The sequence below is a fragment of the Molothrus ater genome, chromosome 2, assembly GCF_012460135.2.
Source record: "Molothrus ater isolate BHLD 08-10-18 breed brown headed cowbird chromosome 2, BPBGC_Mater_1.1, whole genome shotgun sequence".
Lineage (NCBI taxonomy): Eukaryota > Metazoa > Chordata > Aves > Passeriformes > Icteridae > Molothrus > Molothrus ater.
Genome location: NC_050479.2, coordinates 41513437 through 41536959, shown reverse-complemented (window position 1 = coordinate 41536959; position 23523 = coordinate 41513437). Strand labels below are relative to the sequence as shown.

General features: G+C 41.4%; 1 protein-coding gene across 1 annotated transcript in view; it reads right to left on the bottom strand.

Annotated features, from left to right (window-relative positions):
• The window catches only part of ABCC4 (ATP binding cassette subfamily C member 4), a 141311-nt gene extending 118381 nt beyond the window's left edge, over positions 1-22930 (bottom strand). Inside the window, exons 1-6 of the mRNA XM_036388838.2 lie at positions 22796-22930; positions 9643-9753; positions 7346-7466; positions 6473-6697; positions 1852-1941; positions 1353-1516 (exon numbers count right to left, since the gene is read on the bottom strand). Of these exons, the coding sequence (XP_036244731.1) occupies positions 1353-1516; positions 1852-1941; positions 6473-6697; positions 7346-7466; positions 9643-9753; positions 22796-22881 (797 nt within the window). The 5' untranslated portion in view covers positions 22882-22930. The remainder of the gene's footprint in view (positions 1-1352; positions 1517-1851; positions 1942-6472; positions 6698-7345; positions 7467-9642; positions 9754-22795) is intronic.
• Positions 22931-23523: the final 593 nt, after the last annotated feature.

The following is a 23523-nucleotide window of genomic DNA, read 5'->3' as shown; positions in this document are numbered from 1 at the left end:
TTTATGCCTCAGTTTCCCATCTGTAAAATGGGGATACTAAAGCCTGCCACCACAGATAAAGCACTAGGTATTTTAATTATTGACTCAAACCTCAAAAACTTAGAACTAATGAAAAACAGCAATGAAGCAGCTTGATACTGCTGCATGCATATTGCACATGCAGTGAAAATACACACCTAAGAACATATAGTGAGTGTTCTACAACCAGGCTTTATCATAAAAAGAAAAGCTCTTAGAATTCGACAGAGAACTCTGAATGGATCATTATGCCTTGAGAAACAGCACATGAATGTAATGACTGAAGACTACCACACTGGTTGCAAATGAAGAGGTCTATAAGTTGTTTTCATTTTTAATTCTCATCTCTCTCTTCACACCTGGCCATGCAATGGCAATGCCAGGCTCAGTATACCTAGAAAATTTGTCTTGAAATACAACTTGAAAAAAAAAAAAAAACAGTAACTCACTCACAGAAATTTTACTTACCCAAAGAGCTAAAAGGAACCCATTCAACAAAAAGATGCAAAGAAAGATGCCTGGCACTCCTAAGCATATGTGTACAGAGTAAAGGAACACAAAAATATTTCCAATTAAGTGTAAAAGCCTTTTATAAAGTCATAATGGAAGTCAAGCGTGACTAATTACACAAGAAACAGAAAACCTAGATGCAAAAGAACTTGCCTCAACAATCCCAATAGAGGCAAATCTTGCTGGGGTTTTTAGGATAAAGTTACAGAAAAATTAAATTTGTCTGACAGTGGAAAATTACTCCAAACTTTTATCTCCACAGCCTAGAACCTTGCAGCTGGAAATCTCATAGCTGGCATCAAAACCACCATGATAAATTTTTCTTCCCTTCTCTCTCAGTTCCTTCCTCGTTTTTTCTCTCTGCATCTTAGTCATGGAGGAGAGAGAGCAAGATCTTTGAACAAGAAACTTCCAGAGCCTTCTGCTGCAACACCTGTGTCACCCCAGTAAGTCACACAGAGAAGGGCTGACTACATCCCCTGTGGAGTAACCACTCCCCAAGAATTCCTGCAGGAAGGCAAAGCTCAGGTTCCACAATTCTATGCCATGATCTACAGCGAGGTAGCTACAGAAATAGCCAGACTCATTTAACGCACTGGATAATAAATAGCAGATATTTTCAACATGGTTGGATGACAGACCACTTCAAGTCCATAATCTGGAATTCAGATATCTCACATTAGCAGCTCTAAAAAACATGGGCAAAGATAAGAGATACTGCAGAAAATATCACCAGACATATGCTGATACTCTGTCTCCATCCAATATACACATTTTAAAACCCAGCACAGAAAACAGCTACAACCAAAAACATGCAGCCTTACCTGAGGGAAGAGAAGAGCCTCCCAATGCAGGTCTGCACAGGAAGAAGAATAATCAGAACTGCCATTCCTGCAAGACATGATGGGCCTATTTCCATCCAGAGAAGTACTGTTACTGCTATAGCTTGAAGTGGTCCAGCCCACAAGAAGTGCAAGAAAATTGTTACCTAAACAAATAGTTAAGAATCAAAAATTAACTTTTGATCTTAGCTAACAAATTAAACCCCTAGTAACATTTAGGAAGTACTTCTGCCTGTGGAAAGGCCAGGTTGGATGGGGCTATGAGCAACCTGCTTGTTGGAAGGTGCCTCTGCCCACGGCAGGGAGCTGGAACAAGACAATCTTTAAGGTCCCTTCCAATACAAAACATTCTATGTTTAAGAAACATCTAGAAGAAATGTTCATTAGAAACATTTAATCACCAGTTTTAAACAAAACTTTATTGACTCCAACCCCACAATTTCTTCAGCCCCCTTGGAAAGATCTGTAAAACACTCCTTACTTGATCAAATTTGTTGACATCGTTTGACAGCAGGTTTACTATCTGACCAGTGGTAGTTTTTGCCATAGCTACATTACTGAGACGAAGTGCCTAAAAAAGTCAGAACAGTTCAAATTATCACAGCTTGTAGAGCACAGTACACCTATACACACAAGATACATGAATACAGTACCATAGTTAAAGCTGAAGGCACATATCTTTTGCCTGAGAGCATTGGAGCCTTAAATAAAATGAAAATTAGACTAAATATCCTAAATAAAGTCCCAAAGAAAAAAGTATATTAAAAAAAAAGTCAATGGAAGTACTGTGAAAATAAAAATGCCCTATCTTCATGTCTGAAGGGATTAAAAATAGGAAAATATCAAAACAGCAAGCCACTGAGCAAAAGAGCTGTAACTTCCCATGTGCATTGTTCTCCCCCTCACTATGAGCGTCTGTACAAGACAGGAACAGAAAACTCCACCTGAAGGCCAGAATAAAGTCAGAACAGTGTTTGGCCAATTGAAACAATTCTGTTTTGAACATGTTATCAGACAGAAGGCAAAAACCCCTCACGTTATTAATTTCAGACTATCTTTGCAAATCAGTGTGTCCCTTTACAAACTATAGAAAAATCATAACTTTCCTGAATTATGTAAAATGAAGTTTAGCACATGCTATGAAAAAACATCAAGAGTAAATATCAAGCATTTTTACACATTAGTAAAAAAGTTAGTCAATAGAAAATAAAATGTGTTTATAAAATACGACCCCCCCTTCCAAAAAATCCCATCTGGAATTATGCAGTCTGAACCTTACTGTAAAGGTCCAAACTGAAATTGCTCTAAAATACCAATAATATACCCTGCTTCCTCCTACACCTGGCTAATGAGAAAACACAAGTTTGCAGCACAAGTTTAAAAAAATATACAAAGCATGTTACATATTTTTCCGTACAAAAATAGTTCACTCCTCAAAAACACTTCACATTTTTAAGCAGCTCACATCTACTCCTCCCTCGCCAAACAGTATTAGGGTTGCTTTTTGACCAATAATCAAACCTGAAAAGCGCTGATTGTTTCAAAAATACTGTTCCAGTATTTTGAAACAAGCAGAAGAACATCAGCCATCAAAGTACTATTCAAAGCATAATTTCAAACAAGGCTCCTTACATTTATTGCACCTCACGTTTGTGTTAGAAAGACATTGTTAATCACAGAGAGAATCCCAACCCTAACTTCATTGAAACCAGCAGAAACACTGAAAGGCAGAAGCCTTTAAAACTCCACTGTGAAATTCCTCTGACATTCCAAAAAATAAATCTAGGATACTGGGTATATGAAAGACCAGATTTAGTTATTTGAGAAAATTATTGCTTCATTCCCTGTCTTAAGCCACCTGTCTCTCATTCACCTGAAATCCCCCAGGTAGCTGCCTGCTGCTATCATGTTTGCTCCACACCACACATTAATGTTGGTAAGCTCTGAGAAAAGATGTTAGAAATCCACACATCATAGTAACAGGAGTTCACACGATGCATGTTTGGGGAAGTTTCCCATCAGGATGTGTTCACAGCACCTCTTGTACAACATATTTGCTGCTTGACGTTCACCTGAACCATCAGAAGACCACACTAGTGTCTTGCTAGTGGCCCATGGCCTGGGTCTGTCTTAGACCTCCCACACAAGCACCTTCCTGACTTCTTCCTACACGAGCAGCAAAACCAATTTTAATATGATTCTGTGAGTCCAGCTGATTTTGACTGAGGCAGTCCCAGGAGGAACCACACTAGCATCTGAGCCAAAAGGAGGCTGCTCATCTGTGACTGATTTGTCTTCTCAGGGAAGAGGCAGCCATTCCCATAATCAGTGGCAATGCAGTTTTAGCATTTCCTTCATTCTCTCTTGGTTTTGATTTTTTTCTTTTTTTTTTAAGTGAAAAAAGTCTTGCATTTTCCTGGCTGAATGGATCTGTCTTGACTGCAAAGTAGCAATTTTACTTCCATAACCAATTTTTTACCAAAAAGTCTCTTCCTCTTTTTTACTATATCTGATACATAGCCCCATATGAGCTGAGAAAAACTAATTCCATCCCAGCTAAAGTCAGTACATTGACCTCAAAGAACTTCTAAAAGCTAAGTCTTAAAAAAATAAAACCAACAAAAACCAGTTTCCCAAAAGTAGCCTTTGATTTCAAAACGTAAGACTGAGTCATCATGTGCCAGATTTCACTTTCATTTTTGTTAGGAGTTTTCCATGTGCATCACTAATACTTCTTACTGGTAACAACACTTCTAAAGTGTTTGAATACAGGGATTTTGCAAATTAGATCTGAACTTTCCAGGAAATGAAAAAGGGTCTAAAACTTAAGAATTTTGAACCTTTGAAGTTCTCTATTAAGAATGCTCTTGCATCCAATCTATTTATCCTTACAAATCAAAGATTTTATTTTCTACAGCAATTAACAAACTCTGCTAAAGTGCTAGTAAATAAACAGCCAAGTTTCTTTCAAAAGCCTATATGAGGTTAAAGAGAAAATATGACCTATTTATAAGCAGAACATAATGAAGACAAATTATTAGAAAGGTTTTTCAATGTTCTGCTGTTACCTCAACCCTCACCCTCAGAAGTAAAAATGAGGGCTGATTAATTTTCCATTTAATCCCATCTCTAGAAATAAGGGTGCATATTAGAAATAGTTCTTTTCCAAGCTTCTAAGCCAGTATCAACTCAGCAACAAACACCATCACTATATCCATTTTCCATTAATTCCGTTTCGATAATCAGTGTGGTAAATTAATACCTTAGAGAGATGTTTATGTACAAGAAAGTATTGTGCCATGTTAGAGCCAAGTTCCCAGAGGATCCTTTTCAAGGTATCAAAAGAGGAAGAGAACAAATGTGTGTATGAAAAGTAATCACCACTTAAAATGGGGACATTTTTACTCTCCTCATTTAACTGCTTAGTCCAAAAACTTCACATGACCTACACCAGTAGTATAAATGCTCGTGTTAAGTTGATGGCACCTATGTTTGATGGTTAAAATAATGTGGATTTTTTTACATTCCAAAGCAACTGTGCAATCCTGATTCTTCAATTAAACTTCTTTGCTGAGGTCTGAAATTGTAGGTCACTATTCCAGCAGCACTGAAAATAGAAAGATGGGGCATTTTCCCTTCCAGCATTCTCAGCAGAGATTTCCTGCTTGGAAGCAGACAGGCTCACAGTGTGGGTACTGCCAACAGCTTCAGAGGAGTGAAGCAGACATTTTCAACTGGGAAACAGCATCTTGTCCTGGATGTTGCTCAGCTCCTTCCTGTAAGTAAAACTCAACTTTTCTTGCTCCACTTTCCTTCTGACAGCAGCCTCAACTCCATCTGTAGTTCAGGACAGCTATTTCTTGATCAGGACACAGAGACAGCAAAGAAACCACAGCTCCCTGAACACACATCCCTTCTCACATTTCACTAGTTTCAGTGGAGGGCTGCAGTACTCCAAATAAAACCAGTAAATGGTAATAAAAAACTAACTCCCTGCCTTTAGAATTCCAGTTGATTCTGAACTGTGTTTCTCTGCCTGCTCCTCTCTCTCTTCCCCCTTAAACAGGAGGGATAAAGGTGAAGATGCCAAGCATCCCTGCCTGCCTGGAGGGGGAAGGAGCAGTTCCACAGAACTGCTGCCACTCCCCAAGGGAACCTGATGGATGCCCCAAGGGAAGGGATCAGCCTCTGATCTGCAAAGAAGACAACCTACTAGTTCTACATCACTGATGGGATAAAATATTAATAAATCCCACCATTAACTACAACAGGGGTGGGGGGAAATCTAGACAGCAAAGCAATTCCCAGGAGACTGAGAGTGCTGCAGCAGATGGTGACATCCAAGCACCACGTCCTCCCCTGGGGAAAAGCTGCAAGGCTGAGTAGCTGCCAGCATTCCCTGGGAGCTCTGTCCCTCTCCAACAGCAGCAGGAGGCAAAAAAAGAAGCTCTTCCAAGACTTTAAGGGCTATTTAACTCACCACCTTCACTAAGCAGGTCTGAAGCTGTCATTCAGACACCTCAGTACCAAAGAGAAAGCAAAGCCACATGCACACATCTAAGGCCTGACACATTCCACAAGCATTAGGTCTCTATTAATGAGTAACTTCAATGGAATTGCAATCATGGGCATAACAAATAACTGTATTGTCACTGTTAGGTTGGACGTGACACATACACATGCGATTAGGGTCTAAGAAGAAAAAAGTTTTTATTTTGCATGTTTTCTAGCTTATATACTCTTAACAAAGCATGATCTTAAGTCATTAACTACATGACAATATTATATTCATTGGTGCAAAGCAATTAACGTTAATATAACTGGCAAAGATTTTACAGAAATTTACTAAGGTACATATACACATCTACTTATGCACACAGTCTAGCTTACAAAACTTTTCATGTATCTTTTCTAATCTGTTTCAATGCTGACGGCCTTGTTTTCTTCTTTGCTATGGATACACTCGAAAATCATCAATTGTTATTTCTTCTACTAACTCAGCTTTGCTTGCAGGCCAGCTGTCAAGCCCCTCCATACTGCATTTTTAAACTCCCCTGAGAGAACAGCAAATACAAAATACAGCTGTGAACAGGTGTGCTTACCTTCCGATAAATCATGTGACACATGGCCACCCTCAGCTTCATGCCAGCCCTCTGCACATGGTAGAAGTATAAGTGGTGCATGATAGCCAGAATAAGCGTGCACACAGACAGAGCACCTGCATAGCAATATGCAAAATTCAAAGCTACCTCATCTGAGGCATCATAGTTTTCAAAATAATTAATGATTTTCCCCAAAAAAATTGGTTGGATTATTTTGAGGGTTTCCTGAAAAAGAAAGAAGGGGGAAAAGTATTAGTCATTTCTTATCACCCTGTGCTAACCAAGTCTGTACACAGGCAAACAAGAGCCAAGTACTGCTGCAAGCTATATCCCTTATTATTTTGTCCTTATTGTGCTCTAAAATGTCAAGCCAATTTTTATCAACACACAATCCAAAAGAAACATGTTCCACATTAAAATTTAGCAGGAACTTCAAGGAGAACTCTCTCAATTACCAAAAAACCCGCTTTGATGTTATAAAAATTGCATGAGTATGTATTACACTTCCATTTTTTCAAATGCCATATGTCCTTTAGAGCCACTTACAAAGAGCAAAAAATCCTCTTTCTATTAGGCACCCCACTCAGATACATAAAATACAGATAAGCCTTACAAAGCAAGTCAGAGGTTTGCAATGTCTCAAAAATAATGCACTGAAATGAGCTCTCTGTTCCACTTCCATAATCCTGCAGTCATGACTCAGTTTTTCAGTCTCTGCAGGGCTATAGCTCAGTTTTACCTTTCTGAGAACATTACCAGGTTCTCTGAGCAGTCCAGGATGAAGTCACCAGTACATGTCATGCACTCTAAGTGGACAAGTTTCACATTGCTGTTAGCCAAGAAGGAGGTCCTGTGACATTTTACGCCACTTACCTCAATCATTGTGAAAATTCCAAAAACTAAATAGGATTTCCAGTAACACAGAATAATGGCTTTTGTTAAATGTGGTGTTTTTCCTCTCTTTTTTGCTTTTTGGACCTCTTTATCCCAGTACCTGACAAACAAAGTGCAAAAGATGTTTGGGGACAGAAGTAAAATCACAAGGCAATTACCTAGAATAAAACACTTTCAGACTAACAGCCAGATAGCCCTGACCACCTTAATAAAATCAAATCAAACAAAGGGAATTAATAATGTCTTCTCAGTCACATAAACACTACTTAATATTATAGGCCTATTTGCTCTTGGTTAATCACAAACAATACACCACTGTTGACTATTATCACCATATCATCATATTTGCTGATGAGGAACCCTTCCTGTATCTCTTCTCTCAGTTCAGACAGTCACCACTCACCTTAATTAAGAGCCTCCTATCCTATGATGTCCTGACCATGGACTCAACTGAGGCAGCACAGTGTCTTTATCTATCCATATGCCCTGTGCTTGCCCAGCGGGGTTGTGATGTCCAACCCTTTCTCATGTCTGGCCCTGTCTTTTTTCTACCACATGCTTTGCTGAGGATTTTGTCACCCAGCACTTCACACATCTCTCTGAAGGAGAGGATTCATCAGCAGAGTGGCAAAGACCTTTCCTTCACCACGTGTCTGCCCACAAACAGGACACAATCTGTTCACATAAAAACCAAAGACAGCAATATCAAGCACGATTTTAACAAGAAAGTATCACAAGCAGACTTCTTAAAACACACTGCTGTCACAGAGAAACCTCCCCCTTTCCTCTGAAGGCTAAGTGTTTTCTGCCAAACCTCTGACCTTGATAGTTTGAGGGGTGAAATGAGTCTAAGGCATGAAAGGCAATTATTTTGCAACAAAGCACAAAAGTTCAAAGCATACAGATAAGAACACTTTTCTTTTTATTTTTACCCTCTTTTTTTGTTACAAGAATTACAGAGTTATTGTCTACATGCTTTGAAAACAGAAACTATGTAGGTTCTGTGGGGTTTCTTGGCTCAAGAGAAAAGACGACTTCTGTAGGCAGCTATTCATGAATTATATTCCCTACTTCTTGGTTAAGTACACTGAAAAATTAAAAAACACTCTTTTTTTTTCTTCTACCATTTCCTGACTCATGCAAGCACGTTCTTTTACTATAAAAAATCATTGGAAAAAATCCATCCTGCAAACAGCCAAGTCCCTGAACTGCTTGAAGACACAACCATGGAATTTGACAAAGCTCTCCAGCTACAAAGACATTAAAAGCAGCAACTCTTATGAGTTTATCACCAACCCTCTTTCCTCAGTTAACTTATCCAGAGCAGGATGATGTCAGACCTGGTCATAACCTTTAGTTTCTGGATTCTTTTTGCTTCCTGAGGAGTCTCTCATCCCAACCAAACTACCAGGAAAGTCCATCTGCTCTGCCTTCGGTGTAACAGCAAGAAACAGCAAGGCCACACTTTCTTAATACAGAAGCCACCTTTCACTAGGAGGCATCTTCTCCTCTAACTATATTTAGCAGAAGATTATTTCAAGACAAAAATCCTCTCTGTTGAAAGGTTCATGACAATTTATACAAATAGTAATTATCTGAAGATATGTTTCTACTAAAATATAGATCCCCTGAGTCCGTAGCACTACACACCAGTACAAAGTCCATGAAAAAGTATTTAAAGGCAAATAAAAACACTTCCTAGATACATGTTTAGCTGTCCAAGGCATCTTGCCCACTCTACCAGTGAGTGGCAGATTTTCAACATACATATATTTATATATACACATATATTTAAAGAGTCACTTAATTCAGTTTGCACTCTAAACAAACAAACAAAGAAACAAACAAGAAGAAATAAAATAAACAACTTTTTTCTCCACTTTTATACAGAGCAATTTGAAGTTTCCACAGCTGTTTTACCACAGGCCAGAAGACTCACACATTTATTAAGGATTACTACAATTACAGTTGATGAAAAGTTGTCTTTTGCAAGCATTCTGCAAAGTGTCAAATTAACTATAAATTACATAATGGAATTATTCTAATGCAGTTCCATTATGTATAACTTGAAAAAACCTAAAAAGCCTCTATGATAAACAAGTTTTCTTAGTTCTTGTTGCTCTAAATTTGTCAGCATTTTTAACCTTGTTAAACTTTACAATAACACCTTTTAATTTTAGAATAGAAATAAAATTTTTACCTCCTCCAGCATTAATACAATAAAAGAGAACAATTGTGCCTTCCAACCCAAAGTATTCTACAATTTTTCTCCTTACCACTGCAACTCCTCTCCAAGCTTCTCTGAGGAATCTTCTGGCATCACTTTATACATGTCATCTTCTTCAAGCTTCCGTTTATGGCCGGTAATAAATAAGGGATTCAACCACCTAGTTAAATACAAGTTATTAGTAAACTGACCAGCAGACCAAAAAGAGTAATTTCTTTGCATAAGAATTCTTTTATCCCCTTCTTTTCCCCTTCTGAATCATTCAACATCTATACATGTGACTGCACTTTTATCTAAGAATTAAGTCAAGCCCTATCTTGCAAATGGGAAAGCACTTCCCACTTCCTAAATCTCTTTATGCCCATAACACCTTAGTCCCAGGCATCCAGACAGCCAGCATAACAACCCTTCTTGGCCCTAAGGGAATTGTTTTCTCACAGTATTTCCTTACACTCAAGGAAAAACAGCATTCTTTTAAATATGAAGGGAAAAAACAGAACTTAACCCAACTATTAAAATATTAAAAACTGTAAATAAAATTGTCATGCACACTAAAAAACATTTTTTCTGACATTTACTTGACGAGAAAAGTAGCTTCTGTTCAAATGACATCTTGACAAGTATTAAAGGTCAGTAATTTAAAGACAATCACTGAAACCTAAAAATGGGAAAACAATGGATTATTACTGTACCTTACTCATGTTTGGAAATATAAACAGAAGCACACTGACACAGTGTGTAGGTTCAAAAAAGGAAAATAATGCCTAACAGCTCATTTTCCTTAGTGGAAAGATTCTTAAAAGCTCAGTATTTTACGAGAACACTTTGAAGATAAATTATAATAGCAGTACTGTAGACTTGTTGAAAAACACTGTATTTTGTTAGATCAAATAGGTCAGCTGTCAGGGAACAGCAAGAGTAGATTTTTTTGCACCTGGATCCTTCAGCCTGAAACCCATCAGGGAACTACAAACAGTTTCAGTTGTGCCCCACAGAGTGAGGGTTCTGTGGCATAAAGCACAAAAGTGACCAAGTTGTCCATGAGATGGAGAAAAAGGGAGTGACACGTGCAAAACAGGCATGGCTTAGCAGGAACAATGGAGTTAGGGAACTTGCAGTTTTCCATTTAGTTTGTCTCTCTGCTGAATTGGCGATATTTTGTTTCCAGGAGACATGGATTTTGGCTCTAAGGCTTTTCCTACAAGTAGTTTCTCAACTGGTTAACACCATCAAAATCAAGAAGTCAGGGATCTGTTTTGGAAAAAATACTCTTGCACTCAAGGCAAGCTGTCTGATCTCAACTGCCTGTGAAAGTTCTTAACTTCTGCTTAGTTTCTGATACTTATTTACTCCCCAACTTCACCAACAGTGTTCTTAAAAGAACGTATGGTGTGCTAGGTGAAGCATGTTATTTTCTGGAAGACCTACAAGTGAGATTTCAAAACTGGGGTGGTTTACAGTGAGGGTATTTATTTATTCACAACCACAACAGTGGTTATGAATACTCATCAACTTGCTCTACATTTCTTGCTCAGGCATGTTCTAATTAAACTTTGTATACACTGGCTTACAAGAAGGTTGTTGGCTAGTTTTAGAGAGGGTGGATGGGCAGGCAGAACCCTAGAGAGGAGGCTCAGAGAGTTTCTTCAAAGATAGCACTGTTGTAAAAACCTTTTTCCCAGGCTCCGTGGCACAACTGCAAGTAACAAATGGGATTATATAGTGCTGTTCCTTCACTACTTAGCATGTTAGCACAGTGTTTTCATGACTCAATCTAAAAATTAAGTCTCTATCCTTAGAGTAGCACCTTTGATGCCTAACAGCCCTTTTTAAACTCTTGGAGCGAGTACTGAAGATTTGTTTATGTGAGCTGTTAACTCCTAAATGTATGTTACAGGTACAATTAGAAACAGATAGGACTTGTCAGACAAGTCTGTTGCTGGGACTTTATGGTTAAATAGCATCAGGGCCCAAATCACTACCACAACTTCCCCACAAAAAGTCCTGACAAAAGATCTCAAATACCAACTGCTCCAACCAGGGGCAGAACTTCTGCCTGGTTTGATACAAGGAATCTGCTCCATTGAAACATGTCTTCTTTGGCCTCAGTTCTTGCAGACTGCAGGTGAAAAGCAGGTATGAGGCAAACAACCTCAAAGCCATTCAAATAATTTCTGCCTGCTGGCTGAGATAGCCTCTGTTTGCTTCAGGACAAGCAGGGAAAGATCTCCAGACTTCAGCTGACTCCTGAGGTCAATACCCAGTGTTCCTTCTCTTGAAACATCAGTATTAGCCTAAGATGCATCCATAAACAAGTCTCGGGTCTCCTTTCAGACAGAGGCTAAAGTTATCTTCCTCCTAGCATGAGAATCAGGATGAGGCAGGCCTTTCAGGAAAATACAAAGGCTAAATCCCTCTCCCACCTACGGAAATGGTTGTGAGATTTCACTGGCTACTGCTGCCAAGGTGGTGAAAAGAAAACTGGTTCTGACATTTAACACAGAACATAAATAGGATATTTATTACAGAATCACAGAAAGGCTGGGGTTGTGTCAGAAGGGACATCTGGAGGTCAGCTGGTCCAAACCCTTCTGCTCAAGCAGGGCCACCTAGAGCTGGTTGTCCAGGACAATGTCCCGACAGCTTTTGAAGATCTCCAGGAAGACCTCATAACCTCTCCAGGTAGCCTACGACAGTGTTCAATCACCCTCACAGCAAAGAAGTGTTTCCTGATGTTCAGAGGGAACCTCTGTTACTCAGTTTGTGGCCTCACTGTCTCTGATCCCACTCCTGGACACCACTGAGAAGAGTCTGGCTCTGCCCACCTTCTACCCTCCCCTCAAGTATTCATCTACATTGATGATAGCCCCCTGATCTTCTCCCCTCCAGGATGAACAGTTCCAGCTCCCTCAGCCTCTCCTCCCAGAACAGATGTTCCAAACCCTTAATCATTGCTGTGACCCTTTGCTGTGTGTCCATGTCTCTCTTGTAACTGGGGACCCCAGAACTGGATTCAGGGCCCCAGCTGTGGCCTCAACAGTGCTGAATATAGTACATTCTGCATGCAGCAGGGTACTCAGAGGAAACCAAAAGACACTATAGAAACAGACTTAAAATACAGTGTTAGAAAATAAAACCAATGATTTAATTTTACTCAGTAGAACACCAGTCCTTTACTTACACGGTTCAAAAAACCACAGGCAGGCAACAGGAAGAATAATGCCTTCTGCTGAGGGCAATTGCTCAATCCTGATAGCATTTGATTCCACACTACAGCCAAGAGCAGCATGTGCTGACCACAGATGTGCAGTCCACTGCAAAGTAACCCACTGAAAGACAACACTCTCAAGTGTACAGGACTGTAAGAGCCATCCAGTTTATCCTTCGTCCTTAAACACCCAAAACAACTTACTGATGATATGCCCATCTCCACTGAGGAGTTCTTACAGCTTGCAGTAAATCCCTTGTTGTCCCCCACCATCTCCACACTGTACCTACAGTGTGAGTGAATTTGAAAAAGATTTAAGGAGCAGAGAGATGACAGTGCAAGGTAAAAACTGCCAGAAGTCTCAAGGCTATTAGCTCCAGTGAGACCTAGTGCAACTTCAGGGCTTCTCCTTTTTTTCCATCAGTTAAAACCATAACACTGAAAAGAGTAATATATTGCACTGCAACATATGTTAACATGAAAGAATGCAAGGAAAACCAATCCAGAGTAAGCAGAGAACTGCAGTAATCAATTTTGTGACTCATTTATTATAATGGACGCATGGCAAAGACTCAGCACAAGCCCACATTTCTGTAAGGTTTGAGAAAAAAAATGTACAAAAAACTAAAAAAAAATTAAAAACCACCCATTGTTGACCTTTCTGACTAGTGTCCCCCAAAACACCCATCTTCAAGAGCTACTGCTGTGAAGATCTCAGGAGTAAAAAAGCTTTTAACAGTATGCTGTATTAACAGAATATAGTTAAAGACCTTTAGAAGAAGGTTTAACATTTTTCTTTTCAAATGATGGTTAGTCCTTGAAGGGCTTTTATCCCAAGAATGAGGTCTTCTGCAAACTCTAAGTACAGCAAACGAGTTTGAGCACCACCATTTCACTGATGCATGCTGAACTTCATGCTGGAAGGTTTACTTCCAGACAAAAGGCTTAGCACATGCTCCTATTTAGTCATTAAAGTAAAAGTTTCCACCTGAATGCCACATGCAGATTATGCCCTGTGGAATTCTCTGCACTCACAGCAGAACTGAGACCAACCTGTTTCACACAGCCCACTGTTACTCAAGTCACACATTTGTAACCCACAAAAACCAACCAAGCCCTTCTCTTTCCTGAAGGCTCAGTTAAATTAGAGTGCTGTCAGAGGGCTGCTAGAGGAGGCTGACAAATAAAGCAAAGGCCTACATAAAGAACGTCCCTGAAACCCCAACGTAGCCATAAAGGAAGACTACTCATTAGACTGGTATGTCTTTTGTCAGAACAGAGATCAGCTAACACAGATCTCTTCAAAGAGCATTAAAACCAGCTTACAAAAAAAAAAAATCAGCATTTGTTATGAAACCAGAACCGTTGCAAATTACGTTATTCTTTAATAAAAAAGCTAAAAATATAACCTAAATTAAAGAAATTGAGTAAATATATAGACAGTCATGCAAACCCCCCCTCTCAGCCCAATGAGGGGCTCAATACCAATCTATTTTATTGGAAGAAGAAGAGGAACAACATGCTGGGGAGGTAAGACTCACACTGCCTTTCTGTATTTCTTTCTGAAGAAGCTGTTCAACTTAAATAAAAACAGGACTCCTTAGTAACTGTCTTTACTTTTCCCAGGTACCTTCCTGTTTGCTAGGAATTTTGAAAATTTTTTTCCTACACATTGCTTCATTTTAGTCATTCTTTCAGAACACAGGGTTCACATGATGCTTTTCCAAGACCTTAGCCCAAATTCTTCCTAGCATGACCTATGCATAAAAATGTGAGAATCTGTAAGAATCCTGAGTACCTTGTGTTCTGCTGGGAATGCCTCTGTTCTATCAAAATGATTAACTGATCAAAGACATCAGTCTGGAAACATGCCCAGAATGAGTCCCTGGTATTGCCAGAATACTGATGTCACTTGGAATAAAGATTAAAAAAATAAATTAAAAAATCCCTCTATAACCTGGTGCAAACCCGGAGACAGCCAGCTGCGAAACAGTAAATCACTGTTCTGACCCCAAAAGGCTTTTCACCTCTGCAGCAGTATCTTGGGCACTGATAAAAAAAGAAAGTGATTCATTTCTGAACCAGCAGATACACAAAGACCACAATATAAACATTCACTTCCTGCATTTTCCCTACTCCTGGGCCCTGACATTACACACCCTTTAAGATTACAACACAGTCAACCAGCCACAATTTACTTGGTTGCTCAGGAAAAGTCCAGTTTTTACCAATTGTTATGAGAGCAACTCCACCAAGATATTGGAAAGTCTCTAAGACTGCAGAAAAAGCTAAGACAGTGTTTGCTTACCCTCCTAAGAGAAATCATCCCCTTCTTCAAAGACAGCATGAAAGAGAAATAGGCCCTGCTATCCAAAAGGCAGCATTATTAAGGCTAGTCATGCTATTCTGCTTCATACATGAAATAAAATTTTCTAAACAAGACAGCTTGTAAATTGGATTTCCTGTCATCCCAAAATAATTTCCTATCAGCCAAGGAAGAAATACATTACAGATAGGTATATGAAACTAATAGCAGTGTCCAGCTCAAATGGTTCATTAACACAGGGATGGGACCCACTGTACCTCTGGGTTTGTATCATGTCCTGATTGCAAATACTCAAAAAAGTACCATTCTCACACTGCAGAGTAGGCTTGCAGAGCTTTCTAGAAACCCAAACACACATTGCAAGTTCTTAATTAACTGATACAGTCTGTCAAAAAACATCAGGCAAGAAGTATTTGCAATTACATTACAAAGCTGAGACAAATAAAAAATGTCCTAAGATGTGTCTGTAAGGGTCCTGGGTGCACCCACAAGTCTCTATTGCCTTGACCAGCCCCACAACAATCACCCCACAGTCAGTCACTTGCATATTACAGTACCTTCCTCTGCACAAGTGCAAAATTTCTTTCTCACCAGTTTCACAAGAGCTCCTGCTTTATCACAGGACAAGTCAGAAAAATCAGACTACACATACTGATTGCCTGATTAGGAAAATACTTTCTTTATTTGTAATAATAAGCAGAAGTTTAATTTCTGGATAATTTTACAGCACTCCGTCAAAGCCACATCCGGTATGCTCTCATCAACTAATTCCTTAAAGAGGTGGTTTACAAACTGCATTTTCCCCATTCCTCTTAAGCTTATTTGTGCATTACATTACAAGCATCACCTGTTTACACTCAATGTCCAGTTATTTTTCAACAGTTGCACAGGAGAGTCTTTGTTTACTCAAATTCTTCCATAACACTGGGATTTTGTCTCCCTTGAGCAGCTTGGAAGCACTGCTTCAACACTAAGCTGCAAAGTAACACTTTTTTTTCTCTTTAATCACCTACTTTGGAGATGGCTTTTCTGATAAAACAAATGGGGTTTCCTCACAGGCTATTTGGATACTAATGCACATTGCTTATTCTCCCTGGCTCAGCCCAGGAGTCTCCCTGCCTCATGGTACTGTTCATTACCCACCTTTGTGATCTGACACCAGCAGTGCAATTCAGCACTGCTATGTGCTTGCTCTCAGTCCAGAGGATCTCTGCTGGCTTTCGGGATGTACGGAAAGAAGGACACACACACACTGAGACTCTCCAGAGTTATTCTGAAAGAATTCATAGATACCCCTAACAGTTTGTAGTCACCATATGATTTTTATTTTTTTAACCTCCCCATTTCACATGTTCATCCATTCTCATTAGTAAGCTGCCTTCTCCCACCTCCTCTTACAAAGGCAGTCGTCCACAAGTAATAAAGTAAACAGTGCAAGTCTGGTATTTCTTCAGATGCTTTTCAACTGTGTTTTGGTTGCAACTTCCCTCCCCAGCTTAATGTGGATTAAAGAGCAGCTTTTCTCATTGCTTACAGAAGGAAAAAATAGGAATACAATGAAATTACTTCAAAGCCATATTAACGCAAAAACGCCCTTCAGGCTTCCAGTTTCAATACCAACTGTATTAACCTTTGATACCCAGCTCCATCTCATCTTCCAAGCTGCTGCTTTCTCCACAGCACAGTGTGAGCAGCTAAGCTGCTGAACACCCACTTTCTGATGCTGACAGTAACACAACTGGTATTTGACTACATTTATTGCAGGCTGTTTTCATACTGGTTATCAGCCAGGTACGGAATTACTTTATTAATCTAGCACACTTCCCAGTATTTCAGACAGCAAGAAGAAGCACAGACATGGCAAGAAGAAGGGGGGAGCAAAACTGCAAACTAACATTTTCTGCAGGCCTAGAAGCAGGGAAGAGAGGAGTGGCATCACCTGTACCTGTGGCATTTCAAAGACTATCATTAAAATATCAATTCCAAACCCAGCAACCACAGGCCGAGAAAAATACCAAAGTACCAAAAAACTGATGTAAAGGTCTGAAGATTGTGACTTATAAAAATAAACCTCAGTAGTTACTCATTAAAGAAGGACCTAATGGTGAGAATTTCTGTATTAACATCCATTCTGACAAGCAATGGAAATAGGGAGAATTAAAATGCCCTGTGAGTTCCCACTGTTATTACAAGTGGTACAGTGCCAGGGATGCAAAACAACATAAAACAGATGACTGGTCTTTTTTTGGGAGTGGAAAACCTTCCACTCCCAAAATCTAATTGGGTTATCTCCCTCCTCCACTCTATATATGGCCTAGTTTTCTAGAAGCAGGATAGGGAAATTATTTTTGCAAAAGAAGACAAAAACAGCACCCTGACATAATCTTAATTTTGAAGTTTTGCAGGAATTAGAAGACATTTTCTCTCATAATTGATACAGCAGGCTTTACATAAGCATTCCAAAGGCAAATAGTCCATGTTTCATTACACTCTTAACAGTTCATCTAATTGCTTATCTAAGCACAGATATTTACAGTAGATAGCAAATGCTAACACTTCAACAGTTTATGCACACTTGTTGTAATCCATATAATCTATTTAGCACTCTTTATCCACATATTTTAACTTTACTAGCTCATAAACAATAATTTTCAAGTATTTTCTTTTGCATAATACAGACATCTCCCAAATAAACACACAAAACTTAAAAATTAATGCAGTAGTTCAGGAGAACAAATTATTCCAATTTGACAGCAGGACATTAAATAACTGATAAATGAACAAATGACATTATCTTTCAAAAAAATTGTATGTATGATCCTCAGTCTTTCTTCATCCAGGAGAAAAAGAGAAGCAAGTGTGATTTCCATCTCAGGGTACAGAAAATGTGTTTTCTGTTTATCTATACTGAAAATGCTTACATATTTCTTCAGAGTTTCTTACAGTACCACAATTGTCCTGCACCAGCATGTGAATAAATGCACCTAGCTACCTCAGAGGTCTTTATAAAGTGGCATTACCACACAATTTCAGGCACTGACCATGGAAATTCACTAAAAATCAGGCAATCCCAGGCATGTCACAAAGCCTGATATTTTCATGTTAAGTAAATGTAAAATCCTCACAGTCAAATCTGTTCACTTACACAGTAAAGAACACAAACCAATTTTATTGGTGGCACTGCTGGAGTCCAGCTGAAATATCCAAGAACAATGATGAATTCTTTCCATAACTTCTTTCAATGCAAGGCAAGAAACACTTCAAGACAGATAAGCAGGCAATACTTAGACTGCCTGAGAAATCTAGTGAAATCAGTCAGTGGCTTTTTCAATTCTAAACCACAGGGTGAGAGAGGAGGAGGAAGTTAAATAAGGTGTGTAGCTATTTACACTTCTACAAGAGAAATCTCTGACATGAGTACATTTGGTCAGGCAAGCAACTACATACTGCACAGTCCTCACTCAGAATCCTGGGACTTGCATGTTTTACCCCATTCAATTCACACGTAAACCCAAAAATTAAGATTGTTTTTTACTCTTCTCTCCCACTGCACTTCACATCAGATCCATGAAGAAGACATAGCGGTTTTGTCATTCTCCCTGAAGTACACATGTAGTAAGTAAAAACAGTGCTGCCAGACACTAACAGGTAATGATAAACCAATCACTGACTTATTCCTTGGAGTTACAACTCTGTAGATGCCTTGCTGTAAGTTTTCAGATTACATTTTAATGCTGTCATTGCAATGGCAATTGCCACATGTCAAGTCATGATGTGAAAAGGCATCTAGCCTGAGGATAATGACAGTGCTCAGTGCTCCAAAACACCCAAAGACTTCTCACAGTCATGGTGAGTCTGTGACAGATAAGTAATTACTGTTATTATTAAAATGAAGTTAAATATTTGTATGAAATCTAGAAGAACTGTAACCTCTTTTACTTCTCTGCACAAAAAATGCTGGATACTCTTTCCAGGGTGTTCCAGCTTGCCCTCCTTCTCATCTTGTTGACAGCATAAAAGTTATCGAGTCTTTCAAAAATTTAATCATACCCTATGTTTGGCAACTTCCCACTAAAGTGGATTTGATGTCCAAACAGCAGAATGCATAAAAATTCTGCTATATAGAAAAAACATATTTAGTAACTCAAGGGAACAAGTGCTCTGAGCAAATAAAGATATACTTCCTACTTCATGAACATGCAAGATCAAAGATGGGTTAATAGCCAGAAAGGAGAAATATTCTTACTCTCTTAAATTTTTAATTTAATAATCCCCACCACCCACATCATAAAAAAAGATTCAAAAAGTGCTATTCTCAGCTGCATGGGGGCCTATATGGCTTTTTTAATTCATAAGCTTTCTACAACAGAATAGTTGTTTAAACATGAGAACCACGGCTGAATTCTCTCTTCCTTGGGCAAATCTTAAAAAGAAAGCAAACCCTCTTATGCATCCTTCAGAGTCCTCATTCTCACCAGCAAACTGAGCCAGCAATAAAAAAACCAACAACCTAACAACATGGATGAAGTAAATCAGAAATACAAGCACTCCAAACTACAAATTAAATACCAGTCAGGGCTTTAAAAAGTTTGGTAGGCATGGAAATTGTGACTCTTGAAAGTCAGGAGTTACAATAATACCTGAGACATCCAGAAGGCCAATGTGGGCTTTGATAAACCTCTGTTAATATAGCTAATTCAGTGAAAGACACAGAAGACAAGAATATTTTGCAACTGCCCTGATCTTCACACTTCTGTCATGAATAGTTTTCATTCTTGTAACGTTACACAAGGGACACATTAGAAAAGTAACAATATTAGCACAGACTCCAGATGCTCCTCTTTCCCATGAATGTACTGCTGGAGTGTTTAATGTTCATCAAGCTCATACTTGCTTAAGTCACAACCCAAAATCAAGAAGACAAGCTTCAAACAATGGAAGAAGAATGTCTCTGCAGCCTACACACTCATTACCTGAGATTTATAACTCAATGAAAACATGCCTTTTTTTCTCCCATGAGTTTGATCCTGTTTGCACCAGGCAATAATGTAAGCTTTTATTTTGTACCACTGGCAACAAATGGGAGGGTGGTTCCTCACAATAGCAAAACTGCACTTTTGGAGAAAAATACAAACAAAATAAAAATAAGAAGGACCTTTGCCCAGCTCCTTGCAATGCTGTATTTTTACCCTCATTGACAAAAAGCAGCCAATACCTGGAATGTGGAGAGCAGAGCAGGCACACAACCACAGGGTGGTTGCAGCTACTACTCACAGGATGGCCCTCCTCAGGCACAGCTCTCCAGATGAAAACATCTCACTATGTCCTGTGTGAGACATCAGCTAACATGAAGCAGTACTCACACAGCAGCTGGGAGATGCTACACTCGTAGAAAGGGAGAGGAATTCTTAGAGGTGCCCTTAAAGTTAGTTCTATAGCTAAATGAGAGGGTGTTTTAACACTTCCTGATTTTATGCAAAACTGTATTAACTTGCAGAAAACTGACAGCCCCTGCTTATTCAATTTTACCCACTTGTCTTCTGCAGGCTGAACAGTGGAGAACAGTGAAGGTATCATTTCAGCTGAAATTTACACCCAGAAAACACTAACGCTTGTTGACTAATATACCGATGTTAGTTGTGATCACATGCACCACAGGTAAGAGAAGAGACTTTAGAAGGCTATTTTATTCACTGCTGTGAATTACACTGCTAAAAAAGCCTGAGAAACAGCACATTGGGCAAATTCTAAAGCTTTACATGCTCCACTAAACCCTTTTCCAAGGCAGAAGCCCTATGCCTGTACACCAGCATCTGACTGTGAAGTCTCAAGTCCCAGTCAATCTCTGGACTCTGAGCAGACCTGTCATCCCCCAAGCACAGCCTTCCACCTATTTTTCCCTTTGCAAAGTAAGAACCTAAAAACACCTCTGGGGTAAAAGGAGTCTTTCAAGTGCTTGCCTAAAACTAGGGAAATTTAAGGTACTTCACTGTTGCTGTTGAACACTTCTCTACAATATGCCAGAGTGATATGGAAGGCCTAAAAGAAGAATAGTACAAGCAGTCAGAAAGCTGGCTATGAGCACTGCACGCTTCTTTTTCACATCTAGCTGGGTTGGTTTTGGCAGAACTACCAGTAACACCACAAGATTCCAGCAAGCGAAAGGGAACAGACCAAAAGCAGTCCTGGAATGCTACATGGCCAACTTAGGTTCATCCCATTCTGCCTGATTTCACAAAAAAACTGTTTCCAACATAGTCCTCCCTGGCATTAAAGTAAAAGTCAAAATGCTGAACACAGGAGCTCTGCACAAGCATACAAGCTGCCTTTTTATTATTACTTATTTTCTTTCTTTTTGCACATAGTACCTCTGAGGACATATCCTTGACTGAAAAACATGTTTCGTTAAAATTTGTCAGGGTTTTTAAAATCCCCCTACCTTCCAAAAGGGGACTTCTGCACCTGCTCAGAGCTGCTTATAGAATCAAAGAGTTTTTTTAATTTGTCTTTCAGAGGCTCCCAAAAAAAGAGCTTCACCTGCCATGCCCTCCCTTCCTTCCTCCTCCTCCACCACACAACAGGTGCACCCTGGTTCAGGCTGCAGCAGGTGAAGCAGGATAAGAGCTTTCTCTGGAAGTGCTCTTCCAAATGGGATCTGCTAGGACAAACAAGCTTGGTGCTCTCTCGTTTTGCTTTGCACGTGTTTTCCCACTACAGTTCAAAGCAACTAAAATGTTGAGCTGCAATTCCTCACCTCTTTGAGTACAGCTATATACCCAAGCCGAGATCCCCACTAGTAAGAGACCAAGCTCTACTCTGGACTGGTAGCCGTAAAGTTTGTGGCAGCATGGGCAGCCTTCGCTCCGTGAGCCCCCAAGCCCCTGCGGAGCGGCGGCAGCAGATGTGCGGTGAGAGCAGCCAGGATGCTGCCCAGCCATCCCTTAGGCAGCCATGCGGGTCAGAAAGCACCTCACTGCTGCAGGGCACAGCCTCACGCCCGAGCCCAGCACGCCTCGCCGGGATGAGCAATCCCTGCCCGCGACCCGTTATTCAAACGGGGAAGCACAACAAAGCCTGGGAGCAGCCCTGCACCACCAGCAGGGCTACCCGGCCAGGAAGCAGAACACGCTCCCGTCCTCCCCGCAGCTACCGAGGGAACCCAACACGTGCTCGGGGGGGGCGACGGGGCCGCGCTCGGCGCCGCCCGCCCGGCTGAGCGCTGCCGCGCCCGAGACGGGCAGGCCCCCGGCTCCGCCGTGCCCAGACCGCAGCCGGAGATTATCGCGGCCGCCGGGTTCACCTCGGGAGACCTCAGCCCACCTGCGAGCCGGGGCTGCCCCGGCCGGCGGCGCTGACAGCCGGGCCCGCGGGGGCGGGCGGCAGGTCGCGCCTGCACAGTCACTGCCGGCAGCCGACGGCGCAGCGGGGCAGCGCCGGCCGCCGCTTCCCTTCGCCGCTCGCTGCCTCCCGCCCGCCGCCGGCGCGCCCGGACGCTCCGGGAGCCGCGCTCGAGTGCGAGCCGGGCACCTTTAGCCGGGGCTCGGCACTACTGAGCGGCCGGGCGAGGTGAAGCCAGCGGCGCTATGTCCGGCGCCTTCCTCGCCGGCGGGCAGCCCGGCGCCGCGCCTCCGGCGCTGCCCTTCCCCCTGCCCCCGCCCGGGAGCTCACCAGAAAAAGAGCCGGGAGCAGAGGTTGGCATCCTGCAGCGGGTTAGGCTTCTCCTCGCGGGGCACCGGCTCCATGCCGCCCGCCATGCCGCCCCGACCCGCCCGGCGTGCGGCGAGGGCGCAGGACCACGAGCGACTCCCGCGGCTGGCAGGCACCGCCGCTCCGCCGCCGGCCGCGCTGTTTCCGGGAGAGCCGGCACCCCCGCCTCGGCCCTCCTCCTCCTCCTCTTCCTCCTCCTCCTCGTTCTGCCGGCCGCCGCAAGACGCCTCCTGCCGGCCCGGCTTCCCCGCGGAGCCCGAGAGGTGCCGGGCAGCGCCGGGAGCCGCTGCGCTGGGGCTGGCTCAGTGCGGACCGAGCCTCCGCCGGGGGGCTCTGCTCCGCTCCGCCCGGTTTCGCGCCTGTGTGTGCGCCCCATGCTGATGGAAAGCATCTCCTCGGTGCACGCAGCGCCAAGCGAGGTGCCCACCCGGCTTTTTTGGACAGAAAAATCCGCCACGAGTCAGGGCCGAGTCAGAGCCAAGTCAGGCTTAGCGGGACCAAACGCCGTCAGAAACGCTGTCAGCGCTTCTTCCCAGATGTTGCATATTCTTCTATTAGAAATCGGAAACCAAACTAGAAGAGCAATGTTTAGGAGAGGCTGGCGATACATAATAAAGAGCTAATTAATTTCAGGACGTGGTGCATCACTGAAATTGGCAGTTCTCAAAGGTTCAGCAAGTGATCACCAA